This window comes from Porcisia hertigi, chromosome 16 (genome assembly GCF_017918235.1).
Source record: "Porcisia hertigi strain C119 chromosome 16, whole genome shotgun sequence".
Classification (NCBI taxonomy): Eukaryota; Euglenozoa; class Kinetoplastea; order Trypanosomatida; family Trypanosomatidae; genus Porcisia; species Porcisia hertigi.
Window position 1 is genome coordinate 445,995 of NC_090575.1, and position 20,737 is coordinate 466,731.

Sequence of the window (20,737 nt, forward strand, 5' to 3'; positions counted from 1 at the left end):
CTTAAATTTTTTTTTAGGTGCGATTCTCAATCTCAGTAAGTCACCCCCTCCCTCCCCTCTTCCCTTCTCCCCTGGGTGCAACGTCCAACTTGCTGACACACACAGCTATGATTGAGAGCACCCAGGGAGGGGCACGAGCAGGAAGGAGGTGTGAGTGTGGAGAACAAACGCCTAGAAATACACACACACACACATATATATATATATATATGTATAGTGATTTTGAGTCTTCAGGTGTGTGGCCGGATGGGGGCGAGCATGAGGTTCTTCTCACATACGCAGAGAGCTATGGCGAGATGAATCGAATGAACGTACGATCCTCCTCCTCCCCCCATTATGCACATTTTGTCAAGCTCTACACGAGCCAAGAGGGAGGGAGAGAGTGAGGGGGGCGTCACACTAATCCCTCACTCTGTGTTCACTCATCTGGGCTTCCCCTCCTCCCCCTCACACACACACACACACACCCACACCCACACCCAGACTCCTTGGATCTCTTCATCCCGCTCCGTGCTTGCTAGACCAGTGATCTCATCCCAAGGCATGGGTGATTTGTGTTTACGAAAGATACACAAACGTGTTCGGATCACGAGGGTCGCGCTTCACATAATCGCGGTCGATGAGTCCCTCGAGCTGCGCTTTGATATCTCGTCGTGAGGGTACGAATTGTGGTGACAGGTGCGCTGTGACGAGCTGGAGTAAATCCTCGAAGGACACCACACGGCGACTCTTGAAGGTGCGTACAAGGGCGGCATCGAGCAGCACTCGACGCGACGCCTGCACATGTCGGGTGACAATCACATCTTCAGAAACAGTTGCGGTCGCTGGCGCGGCCGAAGACGCTTGTGGTCGAGCGGTGGAGTCGGGATCGCCGTCGATTGCGTTGACGACACCAGCCGGCAGACCGGTGAGGCGAGTCTTGGGCATTGGCAGGCGTATTTTACGCAGCTTGTGTGTGTACGAAGGATTCAGGGAAAAATAGTCGCACTCCATGATGGCCGCCGCTCCGGTCCCGCCGCTGCGCTGGACTGGAGCCCACCGCAGGAGGTTAAACGCTCGGTGCTGTGTCAGCAAGTGCAAGTGAGGCCGCAGGTCATGGAAGGGTAGTCCAAGTGTGTGGGCGAGCTGTGTCCCCGTGAGCGCGCCGGCTTGCGCCTCGTCTGTCGCTGGAGCGTTGTAGGCGTCACTCAAGACTAAAAGCAAGGTTGCCAAGATTGTGCTCGCGACCACCTGCTTCGTGCCGGAGACGAGCTCGGCGGTGAGGGTAGCGGTGCCAAGACTGAAGACCCACAGCAGAGTACGCGAGGGGTGCTGGCGGGCATAGTGGACCCGGAACACCTCCATACCGCGCTGCAGCGTGGCGTGTGGCTGCAGGGCAGGCATGGCGTAGGTTGGCCAGTGAGCAGAGGTGATTAGCTGTACCCGTATCTTCGCAGGGAGATGTAGGTACGCTGGCTCATGCTCGAAGAGGTCCCGCGTACGCTCTGTTCCCTCGTAGTCGCGTAGCATTGCCTCGAAAGCACGCGTGCTTGTGACACCGAGGTACGACTGAAGGAAGCCCACGAGCTGGCGCTCCGCCTCCAAGTTCAGCGAGGCAGAGACGCAAGTCCCCTGGGGGACACGTCCGATGGCTGACGGCGGCTTTGCACTTCCGTCCACGACCGCCAGTGTCGTTCCCGGCAAACTGCCTGGCTGACGTGGCGCCGCACCACTCGAATAGCCGAGTAACCTCCGCGCCAAGCACAGTCGGTAGTGCTCAAGGAACGTATCTTTTTCCTCCAGCAGTGCCACCAGTCGCGCAATGAGCCGGAGCCGCTTGTAGAGGTTGACCGTCAATACCCGACCGCCGCCGCCGCACTCCTGCTGCAGGAAGGCGTCTGCGTAGTGCGCCAGGAGTGCGGATGGCTTCAACTGCTGTACGGCTTGTGGGTAGCTGGCTGCAAGCGCGACGAGCGGTAGCGTGGTCTCCCGTGCGTCTCGGCTGAGTAGGACACTCGGCAGATCGGCACCGGCGCTCGATGCAGATTCACTCATCGGATCACCACTGGCCCGTGCAGTTGCTGCTGCCACCGCTGTCATTAGTGCGTTGTGGGCGCGCTGCTGAGATGCCTGCAGCGCCCCCTTTCGAGTCCAGCGAGAGGGACAAATCAGCTCTTCTATCGCGTCCGACAATGCGCGGAGCACAGTCGAATGGTTGTGGAAGACACCCTCTACGAGGTCCATATAGCGTACCACTAGCTCAACCAAATTTGCCATCAACTCAGTCCCGTGCGCTTGGAGGTGTGCCTGCGACGGCGTTGCTGAGGCCGCACCGCTTATAATGCGAACATAGCGCTCAATGATGTCCGCCGCGTCGTGGGTGAATTTCGTAATGACGATAGCAGCCATCAGCACAAAACACTCGTCTTCAGTAACGTCACTGAAGAGGCGATACAGCGACTCGAGGGCGATCAACGCAGACTCCACAGTGCCCGTCGATGGTTGGCCCTTTTCACTGCCATGGCTGCCGCGGTGGATGGCGGAGGTCACAGTGGTCGTGTCAGTGGGATCGTCGCTTCTCGCCGCGTTCACCCACTGTGCCCCGCTCAAAACGCCGCGGCCGTGTCGATCACCACTCTCCTCTGGGGCAGAGGTTCGAAATGATCTCGTCGATGCAGCCTCGTGTTTCCCACCGAGGTCAAAGAAAAGAGAGCGGGTTGTGCCTTGATGCGACAGGGATGGGATGGGACGCTGGCGGCTACTCTGCAATTCACCCGGCATCAGGGGCTCCAGATACATGCTGTCACCACACTGCACGCCACTGCTTACCATCACGCCGGCGTCGCTTAGGCCGCCTCCAGGCGACGTGAGCGTTGTCGCACTGCCGGTTTGGCGGTGGGTGGCAGCCGCAGCGGTAGCACTGCTGCTGCCCGCTTGCGCTTCTGCACCCCCAGACCTCGCCATGGCGATCGGTATTAGCGGGGCTAAGCTGAGGTCTGCCGTTTCCAAGCTCGCGCTCCATCCATCTAGAAGCGCACGCAACCCGAAAAGTGAATCCAGCAGAATGCTGCGATGTGGCTCCACCACCAGCACTTCGTTGAGTGCAGATCGCAGCGATGCATGCAGGAAAGGAAGCTGCACCCGCTGCCACACATGCCTCTCCAGCTCCTTTACCCCCAGTGCCCAATTCACGTAGCCGCGCCGGCCTTCGTCAGTGCTGCGATGGGCCTCACGTGCACACCGGTAGAAGGAGCACATGCCCGCTATATACTCGTTGCCGACGTCCTCCATCACGATCGTTCTCAGCGGCTTCGCGATGACTTTGACGATGGTACCGAGGCGTGGCCGGCGGTCAGCTGCCATGCCTTCCCATTGCTTAAGAGCCTGATTGGTCAGATGGTGGGCGGCTGTATGGCCTTCGAGACGATCGCGCAGCTCCAAGATACCGCGGAGGTCCACCACCACGGCAGGCTCGGGGATCGGATCAGCCTTCGCTGCACCGCCTTGCGCTTCGGTGCCGGTGCTTCCGACTTCATCTTGAGTCGAGAGCCTACCGCTGTCGCTTCCACAGGCGAAGGGGAGTCCTGCCAAGGAGGGGGTTGGTGACAGCGGGCTCGCTGGGATGGAGGTTGCCCGTGCGGCTGAGCGCTGATCGCGGTCGCTGTTGTGGCCTCCACTGCCTCCCTTCGTACCATCACCAAGGCGCCCACTAGTGAAGAGCGAGAGCAGACGACGCCGTCGGCTGACATGCGGGTGCGCACCAGACCGCCCCCCTTCGGTGGCTGCGGCGGTGTTACCGGAGTTGCACGCATCGCGTGGGGTTGCATGGGGCGTGGTGACCACACTGCTTACTGCGCTGTCGTTGCGAACGCTGGTGATGTCACCATCGCGGTTGCTGGCGGGGTTCAGCGCAGACGTTTCCACCACCGCCGAAGGAGTTGTCGCTGGCGGGGCCACCTGAGACCGCGCGCTTCCAGACAAAGAGGAGCTCACGAAACGAGGTGCGACGCTAGTGATATGAGTGCTTCCCACTGCGGCCACAGATGACACGCCGTCCCTCGCTGCCGCTGCCGCACCACCGTTACCACCGCCGACGACCCCCGATCCCGCCTTCTGCTGCTGCTGCTGCTGCTGAGCCACCATCGAGGACGAGGTAGACTGCACGAGAAGCAGAAGCTCGGTTATCGTACTGTACGTATCCTGGGTAAGCTCCAGCTGCTTCCATGCAACCTGCGCTGTCATCTCAAAAACTTCACGCACGTACTGTACCAAGTGGCGCAGCTCAATGGACAGCAGGGGTCGAAGGGGCTCGTAGATGACCACGTAGAACATTTTGAAGCACATGAGCGTTATCGTGTCCATGCCAAAGCGACGTGTGTAATACTGGTCCAGGTAGCGGAAGCATGAGAGTACGACTCTGCGAAAGACAAGAAACGTCTGCCACTCCTGCAGGAATGTGTAACAAAGGCTGAAGCGGTGTTCATCTGTGCGGGGGGCTTCAACTGCGTGTTCAGTTGATGTCGCCGTCGCCATCGCCGCGGTGGATTCTAGCGACGATCGCGAGGCCGCGCGCACGCCACCACCTGCGGCAGTTATCGAGATGGTACCCGTGACCCTCTCGGGTGGGGGCGATGTGCGGGGCGCAGAGGCGCTGGGGGATGTATTATGCATTTTGCTGGTCACCTTTGGGGAGGGGAGCGGGGTAATTGTGTTGCCGGGTGGCTGCACCAGGTTCGCCGCCGGCTCCGCCTTGTCACCCTTGGCGGAGAGAGGCCCTGCCTCAGCCTGAGCTGCTTTGCTTTCCCGAGGGCCCTTGTGTGGAGTTGTGGAGTGGGCATGGTCGCCGCCAACATTTCCCCCAGTCATATTTCCTCCTTCAGGAGCGACGGTATCGGAGGAGAGGGAGGAGTCCATGGTGTGCAGTGAGTCCTCGTCCTCGTCTTCGCATGACGCGGGCGCGGCTGCAGAGTCGCCGCCGCCGCCGCTGCTGCTGCTGCTGCTGCTTGTCTGTGGCTGAAGTCGCCGTGGCGAGTGGTGGGCTGGGGGCCAGACCGTGTTGGTTTCACAGAGCACCTCCTCCTCGTCATCGACGAGTACGCGCCCCGTCTTTGACGCGATGCGAGCGTGGTAGGAGGGGAGGGTGCTGTGCGTCGACGGCCGCGCTGTTTCACCACTGGAGGTGAGCATACGATTCATGCACGAGGAGCGTCCAGACTCTGTTGGGGTGTTACCGATTCGCTGGGTGCTGTAGTGACCTGTCCCTGATGCCGCGGAGAGCGGTGTGTGCGTCTGTGTCACTGAGGACCGTTGGGGGCTTGTAATGGGAGTGGACTCTGCGCACTCACCCGTCGAGAAACCCGCGAATGCAGATGGTGGCTCATTGTCTGGTGCGAAGGCGCCGCTGGCGCGTGAGTTGCAGGAGCTGTTGTTTGGATTACAAATGCCGCCCATGGCCAACGAAACGGGATTCGGTGGGCTGCTCCGGCCAGACGTCGACGTAACACCCCGGCGAGCGCTGCTGCCTGGCGGCCTATCCCAGTTGGTGCTGCTGTCTACTGAGGCTGACGTCGCGGTCATCGTGGGCAACTGCGACAGTGGTTGTAGCAGTCGCTTCACAAAGGTAAATGAGCTGTTCCCGTTACCGTGCCCGCTGGCACGCCCCTCCCTCAGGGATGAGCTGCGGGCCCTTTGCCTATGCTGAGCGCTTTCACTGCTGTGCATTTGTACGTTATCGTTTGCGCATGTGAGAAACTGCACTTGGCTGCGATCGACATTCTGCAGAACAGGGAAGAGAACGTGGGTTTCGAGGATTTTCTGCAGCAGGAGTGCGAGGCGCGTGTAGAACTGCCGAGATTTGGTTGGGTCACCACTGCAGGCGTTGTAGATGACAGTGTACCAGCCCATTCGGTGTTTTGGGGCTCGCAAAGGTCGTAGCGAGGACTCGTCGCCCGTCTGCAGGGTTGTATAAACTGCGAAGAGGTATCGGTCAATGTTACTCCATAGTGACTCGAATTGCAAAGACATCTCTAGTCCGGTGGGGGTGGTGCTGGAGGGGACGGGGATGGGGGTACTGGGACAGCTGGTCGAGAGGGAATCAGGTGGGGAGGCGGCGGTATGCCGACCGAGGTGCTGCAGCGCCTCCGTCTCCGGAAATTCGCCTCCAGCGGCGCGGTGGTCGTCATTTCTATGTACGCTGGCATCACGAGAGGCGCCGCCGATAGCTCGACCGTGATTTTGATCGCGGATGCTCCGTGACAGCAGCAGGGCGATCTGCATGCTGTGATTTTCTGCGATACCATGCTGCTGCGGCAGCGTGGCATTGAAATGCCGTGCCTGGAGCGACGTTGACGCTTCGAAGGTGGAGCCGACGCCGGAGGTTGCGTGGCTTCTGTGCCGCCAACATCGTGCAACATCCTCAGGTTGTTGTTGAGGATCTTTCTGTGGCTGCTGCAACGGCGATGGCTGCATCTCGGCAGATGTGTGTTCTTGCCCCGAGGAGGCGTGCATTGACTACGGCGGGATGGGGTGGGTGTCTCTCTGACAGCAAAGACAGACAGACGCCTCCCTCCCCTCCCTCCTCCTCTTCCCTCCCCCCCACCCACACACACACACACAATATGTAGCTCTGCGTATGTGTGTATCTGAGTTCTTCAATGTGCCGATGGGTTAGAGCCTCTTTGTTCCACGCTCTCCTCCCCCGCGTTCACATGAAAATCGGATAAGAAGTGGGAAGGGGGAGGGAGATGGAGGGCGTGGAACAAAGAGAGTGACGAACGAGGGGCATTCACTGTCGGGTGCCGATATATGTGTCCGAGTGCACTTCCAAACGGCGCAACACGTGGGAGGGAGTTGACCTGAGCGCTGTTTGATGACACGTGTGAAAAAAAGCGCTTTGTAGAAAAGAGGCACGAAAGAAAAAACCGACAGGGGGAAAAAGAGGGGGGAGGGCGTCTGCGTGACGACGGTGGTGGGTTTGATCGTGTGTGTGTGTGTGTGCCGAGCGACTGCACTACTTTTCAGATGTCAGTGAATTCGCGTGATTTCGTTGCTTTTTCTCAATCTCTGCCAACCTCGTCGTCGCCTGGACACACTCACACAAATGAAGTGCGTGCAAGCGTGTGCTTGTCTAACAGCGCAAGGAAAAGGGAATGTATGGTGTGACTGAGTGATCGAGTGTGAGTGTGTATGTGGGGTGCACACACACACACACACACGCACAATAGCCGCCACCACCACAGTACCGAAGAAGGGCAGAGGGAGGGAGGGAAGGAGGGGGGGGGGATTCCAAAAGGAGAATTTGAAGGAGGAATTAGTGAGTGATAGCGGAGCACACAAACACGCAGTCATCTGCACATTTTCTGCACAGGTCACTCTTGCGAGCAAGAGAATCACCGGGGCCTGCTTAGGTGCATCGATAGTTGGTGATTCACATTACACAGCGACCACCCGACCATCTCGTCCTCAAGAGAGGCGACAAAAATGAAAGAGGGTAGTATACATGTGAATGTGTGAGAGACAGAGAGCTTCATTACCGCACTCGCCCCCCTCCCCCTCCGGAGTCCCTCTTTCCTCCCCTCTTTTCTTGTGTGTTGTATTATACATGTGTATCATCCACTTTTTTTTTTCGCTGTGGGTACACATACACATACACACACACGCACACACAGCAAGGCTTGGGGGGGGGGAGGGAGAGGGGAGATAAAGTGTTATTGTTCATAGTTTTGGAGGAGAACTTACCGAATGTGAGCTCTCCCCCCCCCAAAAAAAAAAAACGTTGAGGGTTGCGGCTTACACCCGGACACACGACTGCTGCAACTGTTTTTTTTTTTTTTTTTTCACCCTCCCTCCACTCACCTCTTTCCTTATGTGTGTTCGTCGTGTCCTTGGACGTCGTCACAATTTCACCCCATCACCACCACCACCACACAGCACATAAAAAAAAACACGGGTCTTCTCACCTGCATCAATTTTTCCCACTGGCGCCACGGTTTTTACCTCCATTCCGGCTGTTGTGTCCTCCACGACCGCCACTGGCTCCGCTGGAGGGGCGGCTGGCAGGACGAGCACCTCCTCTGCCACGCCCGGCATCACTGCCGCTGCCCTTCAAGCTACCCAGCAGGTCTTTGACACGCGTCGACGAGGACGGTGCAGTTGACGCCTTTTTACTACTGCCCGACGGTGCTGCAGAATCCCGGCTCTTCTCGCTGCGAGCGCCAGCGACAGCGCGGTGGCCCACGACGCTGGCGAGGTTGAACTCGCTGCTGCCCCCGCGACTGCCAGAGCGAGACGGTCCGGTCGGTCCATTTCCTTGCTGGGAAGGTCGGCGGCCTTGCGCACTGGCCGACCCGCGAATGACGCCGCCTGGCGTAGCCTCTTCGGTGCCACGGGCCTCCAGCACGTTACGCCAGTAGCGCTCCGCATTGCGGCGGAAGTCCTGCTCGATAGTAGACGACGCCTCGCTCTCCAGAGCACGCGCGAGGCCCAAGTTGGCGACTTGGGCCTCTGCCTGGGCTGACGGCATGGTGGAGCTGAACTCTTTTAGGAGATTCTGGTAGAAGCTCAGCATCGGGGCGACACGGTAAAAGAAGCGGTTGAAGCTTGCGACCAGGAGCGGATACGAGGCAGAGCCACCACCGCCGCCGCGGCGCTGATCAGCGCTTGGGTTCTCCGTCAACAAGTAGCGCAGCTTTGGGTTGCTGGAGATGCTCTTAAAAAAGGCCGAGCTGCGCAGCGCGTTAGCCAGCCCTTGATCGTTTTCTGTTGTCACGTAGACGACCTCCTTGTCGCGGTTCGTCATGTAGGTAAGCGACTTGCAGTTTCCTGCGATGAAGCCGGAGAGAGGGACGCGGGCGGGTCCGGCAATGATGCCGTACCGGCGAAAGCGCTCCGCCGTCTCGACGGACTCGATGAGCGTGCCCTCGTATTGGAATGGCCCCAACTGCGGCGGAAGCAGCCGCACTTGCGTGTACTGTCCCGTTCCCTCTGTGCCATCCGCGCGGGGCGTGCTGTCCACCTCAAAATACTCCACGGCGCTCGTTGCCTGCACCGAATGCGTCGAAATGTGACCCAAAAATTTGACGAAGGCCTCAATCGCCACCGTGATGTTCGGCACAAACTTCCCCGACGTGTAGTCCGCGTACAAGTGTAGCACTTTCTGGTAGTCGTTTGCGTACACGGGGAGGAATGCCTCCAGGAACTCATGTCGCAGCGTGGGGTTTGCTTTGTTCTGCTCAATTGCATAGAGAATGTCCGCAGCCACTCCGTCCTGACTCCACGCCAGCTCCTCCAGCACCTTCACCACCATCTTATCATTGTCACCCCTGCTGCTGCTGCTACTGCTGCCGCTACTGGCGCCGTGCCGTGTTCGCTCGAGCATCTGCTGCACCACGCTGATGCCGGCCCCGCGGGAAGCACCGGCGCTGGCGTTGCTGCTGCGTTTACTGCTGGTCGTCATGGAGTCGTTCGACTGCGGGCCAGTCCAGCTGAAGATGAGCGACACCGGCACCGCGAAGTCGTCGCCACCCAGCGGCTCCTTCCCCGGACACTGGGCGAGGCCGCGTACCACCATGGAGATGCTGTCAGCCGTGACGCGCATCTTCGAGAGTAATTTGGCCAGTTCTCGCACGGGCACCAGCGTTAACATTTTAGCGCTCTCCCGCTCCAGACCGCGGTTGTTCTTCACAGTGCGTTCCATGATGAGCGAGCTTGGGATGCCACGGCCAACGATGCGGGCTAGACCTGCTTGAAAGCGCTGCAGGACATCCTGCTGTATGTACGCAGTGAAGTTGTTGTCAGTGATGTTGCCTACCGACAAGGCGGCCGAGGTGCCATCGGTGCTGCCGCTCATACCAGCGCGCTGCACGAGACCGATAATGAACGCCTCATCACTGTCGCCGCGGTGGAACCGGCTCGCATGTTCCAGGGCGAAGGCGTTTCGGTCAACATCCACCCAGATATTGCCGTCACTGCACCTGCCGTTGACGTCGGTGGCGGTCCCGGAAGAGCACGGCACCGCGAGACGCGGGACGTGAGTGGGAAGTCCAGAGTTGAAGGCATCGAGTTCTTCTTTCAAGTACGACTGCAGCACTTTGCACAGCAGCAGCGACGGCGATCGCCCCTTCGTGCGCCACTCCTCCACAGAAAGTAGAAGCTGGCGTACGTTCACGTCGGAGTCACCGCACTGCTGCAATGCCCAGGCTTGGATGTCCTGGTTGCCCAGCTTCTCATGGAAGAGCCGCACAAGTGCGTTGTCGAGCCCGAGCGTGTTCACACGCCGCTGCTCTGCCTCGAGCGTGTTGAAGTGAGACGTGTCGTGCTGTGGAGAGTGCCCGTGCGGGCCCAGTCCAAACCCCTTTGCGTAGTCTGTTGCAATCTCATTAATGCGCTCGCCCATGCCGTAGGTTGTGCCGAAAGGCGGCCGTTTGCCACCAAATGGCAGCCGGGCGCTCTCGATGATGCGCTGCTCACTACTGTCAAGAAAGGCCATCTGCTCTCGGTTGTGCTCCTCCCAGCCGAATTCCAGTGGTGTCCACCACGACTCGTTGAGGCGAAGTGACTGCGTCTCCGTCGGCGACTTGACAAAGTTCCCGGGTCGGCGGCCGCTGATATCGCGCAGCGCCTGCTCGATTGCACCGACCTCAGCGTCTGAGACTTCCTCCGCTTCGCCCCATCCCTTCTCTAGTTCATCCCGGTCCACCGTCGGCAATCCACAGACACGCTGGTGCTCCCATTTGCCCATGAACTTGACTGACTGTTCGTGCCGCTCCGGAACAACGGCAAACGCTTGAGGGTTGTGGAAGTACTGTCGAGCCAGCAGCCGATCCATGTATTCCTTCGTCTGGAAGTCGTCTTGCGTCATGTGTTGCGTGTACCCATATTTCTTTACCTTGGGTGTGTACTTGCCCTGGATGAGAGATGCCCACTGCTCTCGCTTGAACGGCGCCTGCTCGAGCTCCTTGAGACGCTCATCAGCGAAGTCGTTGCGGAATGGCGTGCGCCACGACGGTGGTTCCTGTAGAAGCTCTGTTTCCTCGTCCGCGTTCGTCAAGGTCTGCACCTTGTATACGTGCTTCACCACCTCGGGGCTGCCAAGCGGGACAGCGACGCTGCGGTCGAGTTCAGAGCTCCCGCCGCGCTGCAGGTGCCACTGCACATACAATTCCCCCTCACGCACGCCAACGACTTGCCCCAGGTGCTCTTCCGACAGCGTGCGCTGAGCGTCCAGCACCGTGAGGACTGCGCGCTTCCGCGTAATCTCCACCTTGGCGTAGCTGGACAGCAGATGCAGGCAATCCGTGCCGAGGTTCAGGAGCCCCTTGCTCGTCTGCGATGCCACATCGCAGTACATGGCGTGCAAGCACCACTCCGCCTCAGCACCGCTCTTGTCGACACCGACGACCACCACGTCAAACGCTGCTGCACCTTCTGGTTCCTTTGGTGTGAGGCGCAGCACCTCGCCTGACTCAAACCCCCCAAACCTCCTGCACGCCTCTGGGGTGGTGTCCAGCAGAAGAGAGGCATTGCGGATCGGGTCCGTGTACGGCACCGCTTCGGGGTTGGCGTACGTGCGACTCTGCACTAGAATGCGCTGCCCGGCGTGGGTGACGCCGTAGGGCTTCAATGCTTCCGCTGTGCACTCGAATACGCGATACCACGCGGTGTCAGGGAAAACGCACCACGTCGAGTTGCCGCTTGTCTCCAAAGAGCGCTGTCCGTACTTCTTCATCATGGCTGTCTCCTCTGCCTGGCGTTCGGCTTCACACTGAGCGCGCCGTGCGCCGCGACTAGCGATGCGCTCCTTGAGGTACAGCATTTCACGCCACTCTTCACTCGTGTACGCTTCTTTGGGAAGACCGGTGGCGAGGAACGAATGCTCAACGCCCTCCTTCACGTCTCGCCAATTTGTCACGCGTTTTGTCTGAGGGTCCACCTTGTACGGTACAATGGCGGAGGTGTCGAGTGTCCACGAGGGCGGTGGCACCCGCACCACTCCTTCCTCGCGTTGCTGTCTGCGATATTTATTCATCTCCATGTCGAGCCGCATCTGCAATGGTGAGTGAGGCACGCTCTGCGCGTCCCCCGTGTACTTGGCAGCTCCGCTCTCTATCTTGAATGCGTTCGTCAGGAGGTGCTCATGCGGTGTGCTGTCCAGCAGGTCATCGAGGCTCTTTTGCATCGCTGGCGTGATTCGCACGTGTCCCAGCAGGAACTCCTTCGAGCCACGAAGCGCGTGGAGGAAGTTGATTGCCTTGGCGCGGTGCTTTGTTTTGATGTAGACGGAGAGCAAAGCTTCCACTTGGCGCTGCGTGTGCGTCGTTGTGCCAAAGTATGGGTCCTCAGTGGCGCGGTACCACAGCGCCTCGGCGCGGCGCATGACAACGTCGTGCCACTCCTTGCCCCAGTGCTGATGTGCTGCCCACCGACCGCGGTGCTTGCGGAACGGGGTATTCGGATCACCTTCACCACAGTAGCGTGTCGTTGCGTACGGCAAACTGCACCGAGGGCAGTAGTCCTCATTCACGTAATTCGCTTCCATCTCTAGGAAGACGCCGAAGAGGTCCTCCAGGTGCTGCGGCCGTGCCTTGGCGAACTGGTCGTACAGGTAGCGGTCCTGGAAGTCGAAGCTGCTCAGGGCATCGTGAAAGGCCACAAAAAACTCGTGCACGTGCTGGGTGTGGCGCGAGCGGAATTCACCGATGTCGCCGACCGCGTCGTAGTGCTGTTGGATGAGGAATGACAGCCGGTCGAACCACGCTTTGCAGTGTTCCACAGACTTGACGTCGCGCACCTCCATCAACTCCGGCCCCAGCACTGCCGCCGTCAACTCCGACGACGGGTTTGTGAGCTGATTGCCATGCGCGGTGTTGCGGTACAGCGTTTGGTTCCACACCGGTTCGTAGTGCGAGTTCGTGATGGCAGGTCGTGGCACACCCTTGTAGCGCTGATCTGTGTTGAGCTCGAAGGCGGAGTTGCCCTGGCGGCCGCCGGCTTCGTCCGCTTCGAAGCCGTGGGGACGACCAAGTAGCAGGTGCGCCTCACGTTGGCCAAATACGTAGGGCCGAAAGAACCGATTGGTGCTCGCGTCCGTGTCTGTCTCCCAGAGGCTCATGTGCTTCGTGTATATCGGTGTGATGTGCGGCAGCCCACGGCGGGCTTTGCCGATGTTGTGCTCATTGCTGAAGATGCCGTAGCGCTTGTCATGAATATAAGAAGGCTGACGTACTTCGTTGTGCTGCCGCTTCGTCGCGTACTTGAAAGAGTAGCGACGCTGTTCGTGCAACGAAGTGGATGCGAAGGCGACAGCACCGACGCTGCTTCTCCGCAAGGTACTGCCGCTGCCGCTGCCGATCGCTGCCGCAGCCGAGCACTGCTCCGCTGAAGAGCGCGCCGACGTGCAAGCAGACCGCGCACGCGCACGCAACATAACCTTGGTGCACACGAGAAAGAGGGGAGAGGGAGGGAGGGGGGGGGGTCAAGCCGAGCACACACACACTACACAGCACAATGCACCCACCGCAACAGCAGACGAAGAGGTGAGACGACCCCCTTTCTCTGTGCCTTACGTGTGGCGGTGTTTCTGTTTTATTTTTTCTTGACCTTTCGTGCGTAATGGAACGTCGCGGAGGCGAGGCGGAGTGGGGGGATGAGAGTTTGTGTGTGTATATATATATATGTGTGTGTGTGTGTGAGGAGAGGGGGGGGGGGGGGGGGGGGGGGGACATGAGTGATTCAAGAGGAAATCTGTTGGTTGCAACGAGGAGGAAGGTGGGGGGAGGTGTGTGGGGACTAGGGCGCCTCAAGCTATGGGCGAGCCAAGAGGTGTCGAGTGCCCCCCCCCCTTGTCGAGTATACCTTTCTTTTCCGCTATGAGACATCCCCACAAGAGACAGGACTACAGGGCGAGGTGAATAAGCAGCAGCTGAGCTGAGATGGCCTTTGCGGTTCTTTTTGTATGCAACAGGAATGAGATGAGTGAGTGTACACACACACACATATATATCGTTATGTAGATGTAGCGGTGCGCATACATGTTCGTGTAGGTTTATGAGTTGGTGATGGCCCTTGAGCTCACTTTAGAGTCAGGGGGGGGGAGAAGGAGGAGGAGGAGAGGGGAGAGCGTGCTGCTCACATCTCAGTTTTCCTCCTTTGTCTCTGTCGGCTTATTTTATAGAGATGTGAATGCGCTTTGCGAGTGCGCTCGCCGCGTGGTCGTCGCTGTACCGCGCTCGCCATTCCTCGTAGTGCTCCTTTAGGAATTGGAAGGTTTTCTTCACGGCGTGTCGGTGGCGTGATGTTTTGTCTGTCTCCTCCCCTCCACAGTACGGCTTTTCCAGCTGGTGCTGCTGCTGCGATCCCACCACCTCCTCTTCCTCTCTCGTGGCCTTGGTATGACTGCCCGTGCTATTCGTCGGGGACGGTGCCGGGATCGACGTTACGGGTTTGCGGACGTCCGCCGCTGCAGCCCTACAGTGAGTGTGGGGAAGGTCGCTGCTGCAGTGAATGGGGGCGCGTGGTCGTCGCGCTTCCTCCATCATGTCAATATAGTAGTAGTTGGAGGCAACACAAATCTCGAAGTTGGGCACAAGCTCCTCCGCCCCCAGGGGGGCAGGAGTGTCCCCGGCCCCGCCGCTTGCCTCGACACCGCTTGCGTGCACCGTGGCGGCTACATGGGGTCCATCCTTATTGCGCCAGAGCAGCAACGAGTGGTGCTTCGCTGGAGCCTGGGGTGCGGCTGAGGTTCTGCCATCGTGTTCCATGTGGAGTTCTTCGAGCGTGCGGAGGTAGTGGGCGACAGCGTCGTAAAGGGCGTAAGCCTCGGCGCCGCGGAGGGAATGCCAATTCGCGGGGACGTTGCCGGTTTCTGAGCGCGTTGTGCTGGTCGCTACATGACTGCTGCCTTCAGGGAGCCCAAACGAGGCTGACACGATCGAGCTTGCAGGATTCGCGTTTCCATCACGGTGAGGCTCCCTCTGTATCAACTCCTTCGCCTTCGCAGCGGCAGCGACAAGGCGCGACCTTGGCTTTTCAAAAATTGGCACCGCACTCCAAATATAGATGCGCCGCAACATGACGTTGTACCCGTCGCGTGCCAGAACGTCCTGCACTGTGGCCCCTGCCTCCCTCGGTTGCCCACCCGCCGCCGCCAACGCGCTGCGGTACTTGGACCGCAAAAAGTCGGCGTAGTAGTAAAGCACACCCGCCAGAACCCCGAGGGATCCCCCGGTGAGGCCGACGGACAGCCCCGTCTCGCCCATGCGAACATGCCCTGGTCCTTTCAGTCTTGTCTTGGGGCAGCGGATCAGCGGCTGCGGCGCGATGACGATGTCGTGTAGTGGGCGTGGCGTTGGGAGCGGGGAAAGAGGGTCAATTGTGTACTTGACCGCTCCGGCGTGGTGCAGATCACGACGCTTGGTGGCGTCGCACGTGCTCGACCGCGGCACGGCATTGTTGTAGGTTGTCAAGAAGCTCCACCGGTCACCAATAGGGCCCTCGGTATTGTTGCCGTTGTCGCCAGCGCAGCAGAACATGTTGTTGCGCGCTGTGGTCAGCAGAGACATCAACATTGGCACCCAGTCAGTGTGGATTTCTTTCACGGGCACCTCCTCAGGATACTGCCGCAACATTTTCAACGTGAGAAGCGAGAGCGCGACTTTGTCGGGCCGCGTATGTGGCAGAAAGATGGCGCCAAGCTCGATACTTTCTTCCACCCTCTCCAGCAACTCGCTGCGGGCGGTGGACACCAGGTGCTGCATTTCGTACAGGTCCGACTTGAGAGCCCGCAGTTCGCGATCAGCCAGCTGCCACTCTCGCTCGAGATGAGACGCCCCCCCTTTTTCCTGCGCACCCGCCCCGGCATCAATGCCGGTTTTCCGACACACCGCTGTGTCGCCGTCGTCCTCACTGTAGACGTCCACCCTTCCGTTCTTGTGACACCTGGTTGCCGTTGATGGTGGTGGCCGCCCATACAGGGCATGCCAACGAGGATGACTCGCGCCATTTGGCGTGATGGCGGGACCGGTAGACGTGTTGCCAACCGACTCCCCGATGTACAGCGGCTTCACAGCCGCGACGGTGTCATCGCCTGCTTCACCGCCCTGTGACCCAGCTACACTGAGACAGTTGCTCTTCGAAGAAGGCAGCTGTGATGCCTTCAAGTCCTTCTGCTCCCACGGGAGGGTGACTGTCTTGCTTTGGGGCATGCCAGGCATCGAAGAGGTGTTGTGGGACGGCGCAGCGAGACTGACGTTTGTGGTGTCGCTTTGGGCAGCGCTGTCGGCGCGGAAACTGGGCACCAACGTCACCGCTACTGGGGCCGAAACCCGCCCATTCGTTACAGCAGCGACGTTGTTACCGATCGCGTTGCTGCTCCGTGAGGGATGATCATACGCAGGGCACTCCGTGGTGATCGTGGGGATGCCGCATGGGGAAGCGATACCACCCACTGCGACCACTTTGGGAGGTTTGGCAACAATGCACATGGGCTTCACAGTGCCTGCGGCGCGCGGTGACATGGTGGCGGCAAGCGATGCGGTTGCCAGGGGGTGCGGGGAAAGGGGATCGCTATGTACACTGGAGTTCACCACGCCCACGCTGCCTGTGGGGCTTTTATGCGGCACCTCCCACTGCGCTGAGGTCGACGCTGGCACAAAAGAATTTTCCTTCAGCTGAGCCGCCTGGAACGCCGCGACCATCGCCTCCTCTCCTGGTGACAGAACGGCCTGTACGACGGGGTCAAGTGGACCTTTGTAGTAGGTGTTGTACCGTACGCCGTGTGGGGTGGTCTGAGTGGTGAACGCGGCGAAGCTTCCTGTGTTCACCACACCGCCCATCGTCTCATCCTGCTGCTCTGAGGTGAGCGACGCCGCCTCTTCCACTCTGGTGCCACCACCAGCGCGGAAGCTCAGGTTCACCGGTGTGACGAGGCGCCCCGGGCAGATTCTGGCTGCGGGGGTGGGGTGTGTCAACTGTGTGTGAAGCAGCTGTAGTGACGAGGCGATGCCTTCATACCGCTGCAGGTACAGGGAGAGAGGACGCGCCTTGATCGGCGTGGAGAGAAGGTTGACCACCCACTGTTGGATGCCGTAGATCAACTCGGAAACCGGGCACCCGTCTATGAGCGATACGGCGTCCACGTACTTCACTCCACCAATTTGTCGAAATGTGCCGCGCAAGAGAAAGTCGTCGCCGTCGTCGTAGCCCGGGTCCGCCCACAAGGAGCTCCGCTCCTTCAGCACTGCTGTTGAGCCACGCGGACCGTCTCCACAGCTACCTCGACGATGGTGTCGCCGCTGGTGCGGACGTCCTTGACGGCGGCCGCGGCCCGACAAACTTGACCTCAGGTCACGCGGGCGCCCTTCGCCATCAGCATCCCCACCGTCTCTGTTTTCCGAGGAGTCGGTTTCCACCGCATCGTGCGCCGCATTGTCGTCGTCGTCGTCGTCGCCAGTTAACTCATGCCCAAATGGCACATGGGCGACGCTGTTCTTGTCTTTACCTTTCATTGGGTGGGCTAAAGCATCGGTCACAGGTGCCCCTGAGCCACTTGCTGACACTGGGACCGTCGTGTTCAACTCGTCCGTGACGGAGGCGCGCTGTTGTCGGTGCTGACGGCTGGCCATACGCGTCGAGGCAAGGATCACGTTCAAACCTTGACGGCGCAGCTGCCTGCAGATGCGAGCTTTGATGGAGTCCAGCTTTGCCTCGCGCGCGCTGTGTGCCGCTGTGTGGAGGAGACGCTGCGGTAGCGGCAACAGTGTCTGTGCTTCTGCCGGCCCTGCTGCAGGGACATTCGGGGGGACGTTGGTGTTCAGGTTACGTGGCTTGGCTCCCGTCCCAGCGTATTTCTGTTGCGAGAGGAGGTCCATTCGCAGTAGCTCCTTGATCCACGTCGCATCGTCGGCCTCATTGACCTTTTCCCGGTACTCCACCACCATCACACCTCCGTAGCGCGCAGCAGTGATGCAGCCGACGCCGTATGCATGTCTCGACTGCGCGTTGGCTAGGTTGAGGGAGACGGCCTTGCATCGGGTGGTGGTGGTGTGGAAAGTGGTCGGTACCAGTGAGCACTCGTACATCGGAACGGCAATGATGACATACGCATATGGAAGCCACGACGCCACGAGCGCATCTGCCTGCATTGCCTCCTGCGCGTACTTTCCTGTACGCCGCACTGGATGTAGAAGTGGACCCGGTGTTAGGTCTGGTTGCAGCGGCGGTGCTTTTCTGGCACGTTTGCGTGGTTCGCCGGGTGCCAGGGTCTTTTTTCGCTCAAATGAGGCAGACGCAACACTCCTGCTGGGCGACAAGTCCAACGGGCCAGCAATCGCCAGGGATGCTTGCCGCTGCGGGGACGGGAGTGTGGTAGCAATTCGTGTGGAGGGCGTGGTGTTCCCCAGTGATTCCGCTATGGGTCCCTGAGGAGTGTGTTGTACCACTTCTTGGCGTCTCTCTCCATCGGCGGGTGAGCTCGCAGCCTCCGCTGCCGGGGAAGGGCTTGCCGTTCGCGCAGCAATACACCCCCCACCCTTCGTTGCAGCATTGAGAGCGTCGCCTCGGTCTTCCCCCCTGCTGTCGTTGCAACAGTGCTGCGACCGCCAGGGCGCAGATATCGATCGTGCCGCGACAGGGGATTGGATGAGTGGGTCATCGACGACATCATCCGCTCGATCGACGTTCTTAATCTTGGCACTGCCGTGACTCTTCCCACCTTGTGGAGGTCTCTGCTTGAGAGTGTCTTCATTGAACGTCGAGGTCTGGCTTATAGAGGGGTCCATCGCCGCATCTACGGCCTCGCTCTTCCGTCTTGCAGCCTGCCACTGTCGTTGCGTGTCGTACTGGACCAGCGAGCGGCGCAGACGTTCCTGTTCATCTTGCAAGCTCACATAGAGCCACCCACCAAAGCACAGCTCCGCGTTGGGCGGCAGAGCCAGCAGTTCTATTGCTGTAATACTCCCAACAATCACAGGCTGCCCTCCAGCGATCACACCGTCAACGTCGTGGTCGTCAATGGGGTAGTTGTTGGACGTGCTTAGAGGATCGCTCACCCCCCGGTCACCTTCTGGGGCGGCGCCAAGTTTCAAGGCTGGCATGACATTCGCTTGGCACCAACCTTCCTCGCGTAGGAGTGAAGAGTTGTCCCCACCATCAGGAGCTGCGACATCACTCGACGAGGGAGGGGGCATGGGCGATCGGCTTTGCTGCCGCAGCTCATTCCAGCGTCCGGCAACTGCCGACTGAGGCGCGTTGCTCAGCCGTCTCGCGCGCGTCTCCGGCACGAAGGCGATGCGATTGTACAGCCGGCGGACCGGGGCACAGCGAAAGACAACGCCGCTATACACAGAGAGCTCGTTGCGCTGTAGGTATGGGTGATGACTGTGGGTGATCTTCTCCAGTTCGAATGCGTTTTTCACTACCCGTCGTAGCACTTTTGGATCGCCGCCGTTCTTGCCTGCGGTTGTGGCAACACGTTTGGGGTCCATGTTGGCGGAGCTGGGGTAGTTGTTGCGGCCATGCTGCCCTTGGCGCGTCGTCTCAGTGAAGCTCCCAGCCCATGGGATGCTGAAGGGCGATGACCGGATCACCGGCGGGGCGTTACGTGGTGAGGCGCAGGTGGGGGTGCCTGCGCTCGCAGTGACTCTGGTGAGGATTCGCTGAGGAGCGTCTCCTACCCCTCCGTCCCTGCCAAGGTTGGTTCGTGCCCCGGCCGGGTTGCCTGGTGCGGCCACCCGTTCCCCTGAGGGGTTCACAGCCACATCGGCTGCCGAATCCTCGCACAGCGTGCGCACAGTGAAGCAGTGATTTTTAGTGCACAGCTCCATTACCTGCCGCGAGATCCCCATCCAACGACTTGGCACGTACTCTGTCGCTTCCTCATCGCCGAGGGCGCTGTCCCAGCAGGCACCGAGGAAATCGCGTTGGTAGGCGATCTGCTGCGAATGCAGCCTCTGATTGGCGCAGCCCATCTTTCCCACCACACGGGGTTCGTTGGATCGATTGGTAGGTACGTGTGTGTGCGTGTGTGGCGGGTGGTGCACCAATGACAAAGGATCGGCAATCAAACACCGATTTTTTTTTATTCAACACGGGGGGGGGGTTGGGGGTTGGGAGGGGAGAACAACAAAGCCATCAACAACAAATGAGAAACACTTACGTGAGAAATCCTTTCGCTGTTGTTGCTGGTGGTGGTGGTGGTGAAGTGTTATACCTTCCACAGACAACAGCGTGAGAGCCACAACAAAGCACAGAAGAAAGGGGGGGGTTGAGAGCACGAAAAAAATGTTCTCAAAGGGGGATCTGCGACGGCAGGCGTGCACACACACACACACCGTCGGAGCGGGTACTAGCCGAAAAAGAGAGCAACAACAACAAAGGAAAAAAAAGCAGAGGTAACGATGAGCGGCGCTCAAGGTGGTGAGCAGGGAGAGTCACAAAGGATTTTGAAAGAATTATGAGAGAGAAAAGAAGAAGGGGGGGGAAGAGGGCGAAAGAGCGGGGCGGGGCACAACACGGGTGAGGAGGCGGAATAGGTTCACCTATTGATTCTCTTCTCATCTGTTTCGTGAGTGTCCAGTCGATCAATAATAACTTCCCACTCTTTATGTTCCCCTTTTTTCGTCGGCGACTTCCCTCTCCCTCCCCCGCTCTCTTGTTATTATCAATGCCTCACACGCGTTCTCTCTGCACCGCTTTTTGCAGTATTTTCTCCTCCCTCCTCCTCCTGGTTCTTCGGCCAGTTTCGATGGTCTGTGTCGCTCTCGCT

At 59.4% G+C, this 20,737-nt stretch overlaps 3 protein-coding genes across 3 annotated transcripts; all 3 read right to left on the reverse strand.

The window, feature by feature from the left end:
* Window positions 1–558: 558 nt before the first annotated feature.
* JKF63_05332 (uncharacterized protein) lies at window positions 559–6,255 on the reverse strand (the record flags this gene model as incomplete). The annotated part of the gene is made up of 1 exon (XM_067901296.1): window positions 559–6,255. The coding sequence occupies one exon, from the start codon at window positions 6,253–6,255 to the stop codon at window positions 559–561; it is 5,697 nt and encodes a 1,898-aa protein (XP_067758298.1).
* A 1,687-nt stretch (window positions 6,256–7,942) lies between these two features.
* On the reverse strand, window positions 7,943–13,402 carry JKF63_05333 (uncharacterized protein; the record flags this gene model as incomplete). The annotated part of the gene is made up of 1 exon (XM_067901297.1): window positions 7,943–13,402. The coding sequence occupies one exon, from the start codon at window positions 13,400–13,402 to the stop codon at window positions 7,943–7,945; it is 5,460 nt and encodes a 1,819-aa protein (XP_067758299.1).
* Window positions 13,403–14,138: 736 nt separating this feature from the next.
* On the reverse strand, window positions 14,139–19,940 carry JKF63_05334 (uncharacterized protein; the record flags this gene model as incomplete). Its single annotated transcript, XM_067901298.1, has 1 exon — window positions 14,139–19,940. The coding sequence occupies one exon, from the start codon at window positions 19,938–19,940 to the stop codon at window positions 14,139–14,141; it is 5,802 nt and encodes a 1,933-aa protein (XP_067758300.1).
* Between the last annotated feature and the right edge of the window lie 797 nt (window positions 19,941–20,737).